Genomic DNA, 10858 nt, shown 5'->3' on the forward strand with positions numbered 1-10858 from the left:
TCCTTCCCAGGGACCCTCCGAGTGCGGTGGCCCGTGGAGCAGGGACGGCAGGCCGGCCGGCTCGTGTGGGCTCCGCTCTCAAGGGGAACTTCACACTGGAGAGGTAAGGACCTTTCTAAAACGCATCGCCCCGTCGCCACGCATCCTGCTCTTCTTCGGAATCCCTGCTTTTAAATAAAGCCCATTTGCACAACAGACCCTTTCCGAGGGTGGGTGGGCTGCTCGGAAAGCAGCTGCGATGGAGACTTCGGGGCGCTGGTTCTTGTGAGAGACTGTACTTTTCACCCCCTCCTTCCGGCGCGCGCTTTTCTTTTGGGTTGAGAGAGCAGTGCGCCCGCGGCGTGTGGCCAGGAAAGCTCTGATGTTGCGGGTGAATTGTTGGTTCCATCGGGTGAGGGCCACAGGTTAGGCACACTTCCCAGGAAATCATGATTGAGGTTCTCGGCTAGCGTCTGGGTCGGAGGAGGCTTCCCCCAGGGACCCCAATCATGCATTCGCATGCGTGCGCTGGGCCCCCTGGCTGTATCCAGGGACATACGTATGAATACCATTTTGTCTTTCTTTAAAATAGTCACCTCAGTTTCAGGATGTTGCGGACATTCTGAATGTGAACTGTAGGTAGGTCGCTGGGACAAAAATAAAGCCTTAGAACACAGAGAAGCATGGACCTCTACATTGATATAAAGCATTCTAGATAGGCAGTGCCCTTTGCAGGCTGGCTGTGTAATTACAGCCATTTGGAGCCTTGTGATTCAGAAATTATTTTTCGAGCTTTGACTCTTTGGGGCTACTTTTGCTATTTCTTTTTGGCCTCCTTTATATTTTCTTGGAAAATGTATTGTCTGTTTTTGGGAAACAATACATTTCGTTGCGTTCAGTCCTTTGGAGGAAAAATGGGTGGGAATAGTTGTTTCAAAAGTGCCTGTCCATTTGCTGGCATTATAGAGAGAGAAATCAAACTGGTGCACTCCCTTTGCGACCGTTGTTCTACTTTTATTACTAGGAAATTAATATCTGCCTAGATTTTCATGTTAATCGCACTGCATATCATTATAGCCAGAAGGAGTGGAAGAGCCTGTCTTGGAGATTTTCCCAGGGAAACCCTGAGATCATTCATTATGAAGTGTACCACGTGGGAGTGGCTCAGAGTGACCACAGTGCTGCTATTCATGGCTAAAGCAGTTCCAGCCATGGTCGTTCCTAATGCCACTTTATTGGAAAAACTTTTGGAAAAGTACATGGATGAGGATGGTGAGTGGTGGACGGCCAAGCAAAGAGGGAAAAGGGCCATCACAGACAATGACATGCAGAGTATCTTGGACCTTCATAATAAATTACGAAGTCAGGTGTACCCAACGGCATCTAACATGGAGTATATGGTAAGGACATTTTTCTGATGGTATGTACAAAGAAATGTTTTTTTTGTTTGTTTGTTATGCTTTCAGCCTGCTTGATTAAATTCCCTCGTGCTACTATTTAATCTTTTACCATTTGTCCAGTATGACAAAAAACAAACAAAAAACCCACAAAAGATTTTCTTCGAGAGTATCTTCCTATGCGTATTCTTTTATTAGTGTTCATTTCATTCTAAGAGCTTTTAGAATTTCAGAGTAGAATTAAATACCATTAGATGTCAATGCTTCTACTAAGTCAGCGGTTCTCAACCTGTGGGTTGCGACCCCTTTGGCAGTCGAATGACCCTTTCACAGGAGTCGCCTAAGACCATCCTGCATATCAGATATTTACATTATGATTCATAACAGTAGCAACATTACAGTTATGAAGTAGCAACGAAAATAATTTTATGGTTGAGTCACAACATGAGGAACTGTATTTAAAGGACCAGAAGGTTGAGAACCACTGTACTAAGTGCTCTAAATTCTTCTCTTACCAGGAACATTCTGATTCTGAGAATGTGAACAGCTGGTGTATTTGCTTTTAAGTGACTTAGTAGAACAGTTACTTTCTAATTCTTAACTAATGGAACATTCTTATGAGTGGTGGATTTGAAAAATCAGGGACCAGTAATTTGAAGAAGCTTTGTGGATTGCTGATGATACCGTCTAGGCCAGAAGTAGGTTTGCAGTTGTCCATGTGGAAAATAAAACAATAATTAATAAATAATAACACAAGAATAAACTCTGTTTTGCCCCAACTGTAAAATTACTTTTGCCCCACCCTGTATGTGTGTGTATATATGTTTAAATTTTTTTCAAATGGGCCCTTATTTCTGACAAATATGTAAGTGACGTATTGTAAAGGCTACATTTCTGTGGTGGCTTTATGTTGAGTGCATGGTGATGACTTTTTTGTTCTTCTGGATTTATTTGTGAACTTTGAAGTGTGGAAATCAGCCTGGGCAAAGGATTAAATAAAAATATGTGACCTATCCTAATAACCTTATATGTATGTACTCTTACAGTACAGTAGCAAGTTGGGAAACCACATTATTTTTTAAGACTACTAGCATGTAAGTCGTTAATAGCCTACTTTATATCCTAAAATTTTAGAAACATAATTTAAAAATCTATTATACTACTTGCATGAATTAGGAATGCACCATCAAAGACTGATAATAAATAACCATTGGTGATAGCAAACTTATTTAATGACTATTGAGAAAACATTTCTCCTGGGATACATTGCAGGGTGCGGTTAATTTCAGCGCATCCTCCTTTTTCTTTTTTTCTGCATTTACATTCGTTTTGATGGGTAACTCCCACTGAACATGGGACTTCAAAGTTCACATTGCCCATTACAAAATATGGAATTATATTATTTTAGCTTTCACTGGGAGAATATTTTACCCTAAAGAAAGTAAGTAGCGCTCAATAGAACTCAGAGGCGATTAAGAATTGGGCCCCGGCAACCAGGCTGCCTGGGTTTAAATTCTGGCACTGATACCCTTTAGCTAGGTGGCTGTGGACAACCTGTTAATTAATTTCTCTCTCCTTCAGTTTTCTTATGTCTACCCAGCATGTGTACTCACTTCTGAAGGTTGTTGTGAGCGTTGAGATAACCTATGTAAAGTTTAGCTCAGTACCAGGCACATTGCAAGGTCTCAAGAGTTGTTAATAAAACATATACCTAATTTGATGTCTCCACATACTGTTTAAATAGAATATCTGAGGAAATTGTTAGCTCTTTACAAAATTCTTTGCAGGAAATGACATCAGTTATGTCTCACATTTCTGCTTTGTGTGCACGCTGAAGTGTTTGTCCAAAGTAAACCAACTCCATGACTTCTTCAAACAGAAAGAGCCAAGTATGGGGTCTTCCCAAGGCGGTCACCGTAGGCTTATTCCACGTGGAGAAGGGTTCTGTTGCTTCTTATTTAAAATAAGGAAGAAGTTGGGAGTTCAAACCCACAAAAACAATCTGAGAATATTGGTGTGCGTTTCCAGTAATATGGAAATAATGAAAGAACAGTTCTGTGCTTCGTTCTGATGTCTGACTTCCAAAGAAAATAACTGTCTATTGTATGATGTCTGGTTTGGGCTGTTTATCTGACTTGCTTGTAGGTTTCACTGGTTTCCTTCCATCCTTGAAATGTAGATTCCGAAACCAGCCAGGGAGCTGTGACTTGGCGGGGAACTGGGCTGCTGAGGAGTTCCGTGCCCAACTGTAATACTGGCCCACATTTTCTGGAATACACATTTAAGGGGAGGTTAAAAGAACAATATTATTTTATTTGAAATACTGTTCATGTATGTATTACATAATAAGTCCAGATGTTTATCAACCTTGTGAAAACAATTTATTTGAAAAGGTTTTTTAAAGTGAATTTATTCTAAGAAGAAAAAAAAAACAAAACTAAGTGCCAGCTGAAGAGCTGTTACCTGTAAAAGCTGCAATTCTCTATGGCACATGCCACCCCTTTTACTCTATCAGTCACATGACATGAACAGTTTGAATAGCCAGTTACCTTATTTACATTTGGTGCTTATTTTGATCTATTCTTTGTCCTTGAACCGATGGCAGCCAAGCCACATTCACACTTATTAACATACATCCCTACCCCTGCTCTTATGCTCATTTAATTATTGGGGTTAAAAGTTGACTCCAGGAAACCACATCTTCATTTGAAGAGCTTACAAGCTGATTGAGAAGAATAGACACAGTGGAAAAATTTCAAGTGAGCAGAGAGAACCACATTCTCTGTGTGTGTACGAATGATGCCATGGGAGCACAGACTAATGGAATATTCCCAATGGGAGGGCTAATGATGGGGAAGATGCCCGGGACCACCACGCACTGTGGCAAAGGGAGGAGGGCATATCTCAGGTGGAGGTAGAGAATGAGGAAGAGTGGGTGGCAGGCTGGTTGTCAAGAACTGAAGCAGTTAGACTGATGAAAGCACAGACCTGTGGCAGAATCAGGAAGGGGAGAGTGAATTCTTGATTATGGAAACCAGTGATCCTAAGGAGTGAGATTACCCACATTTAATTTAGGGTAAAATGAGAAACTTGAGCTTTTAGGTCATCAAATGAAGTTGTTGCTGAAGAGACAATGGATTTTAGGGGGGGGAAATACTGTCTTTGGACCTAGATAACAGCAGGTTCACCTTTCATCTGTGCTGCTTACTGGTGTGTGTACTCCGACAATCAGCAACCGTTCCGGGCGTTGCTTTCCTCACTGGTAACATTGCTGTAAGGATATAAACCCCACAGGCTGTAGTGAGGTAACACATTTGAACTGTTGAGCATATTCTCTTTCTTCAAACCTTTCCTCTCCATGGGTTTTAAGACCCCCATCTCTTGGTTCTTTTATTTTTCTGTGGTTTTTTTTTTCCATCACATGTTCTTGTTTTCTGCTCATCTCTTAAACCTTTGCTCCCCAGGTCTTCTCTCTAGGCCTGCTCCCTTCCTTCGGGGCCTTATCTACTCCTTCGATTGTAAATCTCATCCATATATTGATGGCTCCAGAGTCTAGATCTCCATCCAGCCATCTTCTGTGAGATTCATTTTCATAGTTTCTATTGCCTGGGTCATCGCTGTGTAATATTACCCGACAGTTACTTCCAGCTAAGGTGTCCAAAAAGAAAATGAGCTGTCTTACCTTTTACTCCACCCCTGCCTGTCCTCCCACTCCGCTCCCTGGATTCTCTCTCAGACACCTGCTCAGTCCTCTCTAAGCAAACAATAACAACGAAACCCAGAAAATCGGGCCCATCCTCAACTCCTGCCTGCCCTCCACCCACTTCCACTCGACATACACGCACACGCATAAATGCACAATTCCGGGCCAATTCTGTAGATTCTGTCTCAGAAATGTCTTTTGAATCCATCTCTTGTGTTTCATCCTAACCTTTGCTCACCCCAAGATTGGCCACCATGGCTCCCGGCCAGCAGACTATACCAGTCCATTCCTACTTTCTTTCTCCTTTAGTCCCCCTTCCTCCCTGTTACTAAATCTCTGTTTTCCCTTAAGCAAATCTGGGGTGGTTACTCAGCTGCACACAGCTTGCCTTAGCTCTCTGCTGCTCGCAGTTCAAGCCCAGGCTGATGAGCTTAGAAAAGGAAGCCTGGTCAATCCAGTATGCCCCTCACCCTCAACTCCCTTGTGTGTATTTGAATCTGTGTTCACACTGAACTACTCATTGTTCTTAAAGGGGGTGGTGCTCTGTGCCCAAATGCCTATGCTTCCTGTCTGCTCCCCAACTCTTCCTCAAGACCAAGTACAAGCATCTTTCTATAAGGTTTTCTCTGGTGCACACATTCCCTGCCCCACTCCTTCTGTGCTCCTAAAAGATGTTATTCAAGCCTACTTAGTATTAACATTTTGTTGCAATTAAATATTTACATGTCTGTTTTCCTTTCCAAGACTTTGAATTCCTAGAAAGGTGTAAGGATCGTGCCTTATTTCTCTTTATAAACCTGGGCCTGATGCAGGGGTCCTCAAACTACGGCCCGCGGGCCACATGCGGCCCGCCGAAAACATTTGTTTTTTTACTTCAAAATAAGATATGTGCAGTGTGCATAGGAATTTGTTCATAGCGGCCCGCGGACATGCGGCCCGCCGAAAACATTTGTTTTTTTACTTCAAAATAAGATATGTGCAGTGTGCATAGGAATTTGTTCATAGTTGTTTTTTAAACTATAGTCTGGCCCTCCAACGGTCTGAGGGACAGTGAACTGGCCCCCTGTTTAAAAAGTTTGAGGACCCCTGGTGATGCATAGAAGAAGTACTCAGTAAATATTTGTTGATTAAATATTGTTGAATGCTCAATAAATAAGTGTTGAATGAAGGAGTGGATGGAACAATGAAATTATATATGAGATACATATGGGGGATAGGTAAAAGGGATTAAAATAAGAAAAGGTGTGTAAGGTAGGATATCACCAACACTGGAGATACTGACCTGGAATTTGGAAACACTAGAGATAAAGTTGAATAAATGCTTCAAATAATTTGGGATTTTTCCTACTTTTAAAAATATTCACACTGTACTATAAATTGTCCAGTAATGTAGAGCCACTGAGATTATAGTAAAAATATTCCAAAGTTCTGGAATTTAAATAATATAATGTATTAATGGGTACCTCTTGCTACAAATTTTTAACGCAGACGGCTAAATTTTTAACATAGTTGATTAAAATCAACTAAATAGTTCACTGTGTTACAAAATGTACCAAAGTCTAGAATGTGCTTTAGCAACCAGGACACTTTACCTAAAAAAAAAGACCCAGGGGCCAGTTCTATGAGCCATTTTTCACTGTTATAACTATTTCCAGGCATTTTAGAGAGCATCGATAGGCTGTGTGGGGAGGGTGGATGGCTGTGCCTGCTTGCTCTTCCCTGACCTGTGGGTGAGACTTGGAACACACATTTCCAAAGATGGAACACAATACAGCTGGGTACCCCTCCTTGTGCCAGGCAGCCGGAGGAGGCTCTGAGCCAACCAACCAGTGGCCCATGGGGCATGTCGATGGCTTGGTTCCTGTTTGCTACCGACATTCTCCCTAAGGCCATGCTCAAACTGGAATTCAAGTCTCTTCTCCTGGGCTTCAGTCCAGCTGATAATTCCAGAAACTGGATGTGGACAGCCTCATTTGCTGAACAGAATGATGCTAGTCTGAGTTTTGCCTTCTTTCTGACTGTCCATAGCCTGAACTCAAGCCTGAAAAAGTGTTCTTAGCTTGTGAGTTTCTCTGTTTACTCTTGTGGAATTCCTGTCTGCTGACCGCATTTGCCACTAGAGACCGATATTCAGAATAAATGCAGATGATAAAGTGATGGCCTCAGGACTCATTTAGGTAAAGCTCAGTGTTTACACATTTCTTGCTAAAAGTGACAGGAATTCACTGCAATTATGGTTTTATTGCAACAATTTCTAAAAAGATAGTTTCCTCCCTGTACACTGTCACTTGCCTGGTAATTTTCAAAACTTCAGTCATTTCAAAAATATCTGTACCTATTGTTATATGATATAATTTACATGCCTTGAAAAGTACATGGAATACCTTTCTGGTTTCAAAGAATATTATCATTATTTAAAGTTATTAAGGCTTAAAATTATCTGTTTGCAATAGGTTATCTAATTTTCCTAAGGTAATTTTATTTTAATAATATTAATCCATCAAACAGGAAGACAGGCTATTGCAATAACCCACCTAATAATAGTGTTTAGATACAATAAAGTTATGTGTTAAGTATCTTGGTCTACAGAATTAAAAGTTCACAAAACCTTAATTTGAATAGATAGTTGTTTTTAATTTTTTAAAGACACTAACACTTTCAAATTAATGTAAATTAATTTTCAGATTTTTTTTTTGGAATGTTGTGTGCACTGGCAATACCTATGGGAAGAAAGTGACATTACAGTCCATTCTATTGAATTTAGTATTTATTTACCCTGGAGTTCTGGGAGATTAAAGATTCTTCCTTAAATGTAAGCAGCAAATCTAGGGTCTTGGCAAGCAAGGCAGGAGGGAAGTAGTTTAACAGAAGAGTCCAACACCCAGAGCCAGAAAAATGCCACAAAATGTTGAAATTGTTACTGCTCCTTACTCCTTTCAGGTATTAGGAATTTGCCATATGCCAGGCACTGTCTAGAGCCCAGTAATACACAACAAAATGCCCTTCCTTGCCTGGAATATGAGCGAAAGACCTTGAATCTGCACACTCAGCAAGGGGCCCGTGGGCTGGCAGGGTGTGAGGGTTTGAAGAGATGTAGGATCTAAGTGAGGAGGGCAGAACAGGCCTGGGTAAAGGCTCACTTTCAGTCTGGGTGATGAGAAGACAGTTCAGCTCTTTGAACAGACTGCTAGCATGATCTCACCTACTCAGAATCACTCTGGCTTTGTTGAGAATTGACATCTGGTGGTGGGAGGTGGGGCAAGGGTGTGGACAGGGAGACAGGCTATTGCAATAATCCATCTAACAGCTGATGGTGGCGAGGGGTGGAGTGGCTAGGAGTGGGTGGTGAGAAGTGGCCACGGTGTGAGTACATCCTAAAACCCCTTTGTCATCACAACATCAATCTCAGAAAATTCAAGGAGACGTTGGCAAGACTAATGAAATGGACTTGGTCAGGTGCAGGTTTAATCCACCCAAACCCTAGCTGCAGTTTTTAAAAACCAGCGGGGGTTTCCATTCTGGTTTATTGGGGGAATACTCCGGATCTTTCAGCTTATAGTGACTTGGAGAATAGAGAGATTCCAGAAATCTCCTGGTTACTTGATACCCATTTTGCCAACCCAATTTTCAGAGAGGAAAGGAGTTGGAACCCACCTCTGCCTCCTCAAGTGCCCACTGTTTTCTCAGGTGATCTGCCCTCCTCTTCCAAAGCCAGTCTATTCTCACTCCCTCCATAAGCAACAGAAGAGGAGAACATTTAGCATGAAAAGCAGAGTAGGACAATGGGCCAATTCCTGCTCAGTAATTACGTATTCCACTTACAGTAGGCTAGGTCAGCTATGATGTTCAGTAGGTTAGTTGTATTAAATGCATTTTCGACAACGATACTTTAAATTTACAGTGGGTTTATAAGGATGTAAGTGACCCCATCCTAAATCGAGGAGCATCTGTACTCAGGATAAGTGGGGATGAAAGTGGGGAGGGGGTAATACAGACCTAAATTAACCTCCCACCCTCTGATTTCCTGTCTGTGTCTTCCATTGGTCAAATCCAGCTGGCATCTGGGGCTAAGAGCCTGAGATAACTCAGTATGTAGAGTTGAGCCTTTGGGGACAGAGAGAAGGCACTTAGGAGCTCAGAAAGGCTATCTAGGAACAAATGAAGAATACTTAACACCGTATCCTTTCTCAGATTTTCAAGTAAGGACTCTTGAAAATCATATTTTTTAAAACTATCACCTTAGTCATGTTTAACTGTTGAAGAACACGGATTGAGAATGCTATGGGTATCAAACTAGCATTGAGCTTCCTAGCAGCTGGGGAAAACAGGAAAACGCGGGGCTCACGCAGCTCCCAACGACTGTTTGGAAGCATAACAATTTATCATTCTTGAGGCAAGAATGATTAGTGAAGACCTAACACAGTTTCTCAATATAGGCACAATGAGCAACTTAATATAGCCGTTTTACTCAAAGTCTGTAAACATATACATGTTCATGTTTGTTAGTTTTAATATTAGCCTTTGGTTTAAATTGCGGTTATAGTGTTAAATGGTAGGTTTCCCTTTCTCTGTGTCCATAAACTGTTTTTTGTATTAACTTCTCCAAGAAGTTTTTCATTTGCTAACCCATCTCTTTTTATTTTTGAAAATTAGAAAAGCATCCCTGAGTACATTAAATAAAAGCAATTAATACTTTATTTACTTTCAACACCCAGGTTACTATTATTTTGGTATTCAAATATAAACTAATGCATAAGTGATTTCTTATGAGAGTTTATTTTCCTTTCATATATTTTTCTGGGCTTGACTTTCAGATCAGTCTTGAATCTATCTAAAATTAATGGGCTATCAATAAACTAAAATACAGGTATTCCTTTTTATAAATTGAGTCCATGTGTAAAGAACTGATAGATCAGCGGTTCTCAACCCTTTGGGGGTCGAACGACCCTTTCACAGGGGTCGCCTAAGACCATCCTGCATATCAGATATTTACATTATGATTCATAACAGTAGCAACATTACAGTTATGAAGTAGCAACGAAAATAATTTTATGGTTGGGTCACAACATGAGGAACTGTATTTAAAGGGCCAGAAGGTTGAGAACCACTATTCTACAGAAAGCCACTGTTCACCTGACAGCAGCAGGCTTTATCCCACTCTGGGCCCTCGCAGCTGCCCTTGGGATTCATGCTGTCCTGTCTCCACCCACACCTTGATCAATCTTGCAGGCGATAAATCTTCCTTCGATTGTCCTCATTTGCGTGCGCCTTTGGTCTCCTTTTGACTGAGACGGGTGCACCACGGGATGGCTGTCTGGGATGCGGGGGGAGGACACCGGTGGGGGACGATCCAGTTCCTAAAATACGGCGTTCCCCTTAGGAGACATTGTCAAGCATCCCGAGCTGCTCTCGGGAAAACAAACGAGGTGGCAGGGCGTGGGGTTGTTGGAGAGGCGCCTGGCGCGCCCGCTCTCTGCACAGCTGTCCTGGCTGTCAGACAAGGTGGCGTCCTCTATGGAAGTTTACACACTGTCACTTAGATGAGAAAAACTGATCCCCAGGGAATCGGCAGCAATCAGTGAGTCATCGCAGATGCCACTACGGGGCGAGACAGCGGTGGGCCCTGGCTGGCCCAAAGCCTCTTCTCCTTTCCTTTGGGGACGTCAGGTAGTGTTGGGAATGTGCTGAATTGTGAGTAGCAAAAATTACTAGTTGCACACTTAATCATTGTGAATACTGATCGAGCGCTGCATGCCAGGCACCGTGTGGTGCCCTCCCT

At 42.0% G+C, this 10858-nt stretch overlaps 1 protein-coding gene across 1 annotated transcript in view; it reads left to right on the forward strand.

Annotated features, from left to right (window-relative positions):
* The first annotated feature begins 23 nt into the window (after positions 1-23).
* Positions 24-10858, forward strand: part of CRISPLD1 (cysteine-rich secretory protein LCCL domain containing 1) — a 38342-nt gene continuing 27507 nt past the window's right edge. Inside the window, exons 1-2 of the mRNA XM_005866387.2 lie at positions 24-103; positions 1057-1379. Coding sequence (XP_005866449.1) covers positions 1119-1379 — 261 coding nt within the window. The 5' untranslated portion in view covers positions 24-103; positions 1057-1118. The remainder of the gene's footprint in view (positions 104-1056; positions 1380-10858) is intronic.

Source organism: Myotis brandtii, unplaced genomic scaffold, assembly GCF_000412655.1.
Source record: "Myotis brandtii unplaced genomic scaffold, ASM41265v1 scaffold23, whole genome shotgun sequence".
Classification (NCBI taxonomy): domain Eukaryota; kingdom Metazoa; phylum Chordata; class Mammalia; order Chiroptera; family Vespertilionidae; genus Myotis; species Myotis brandtii.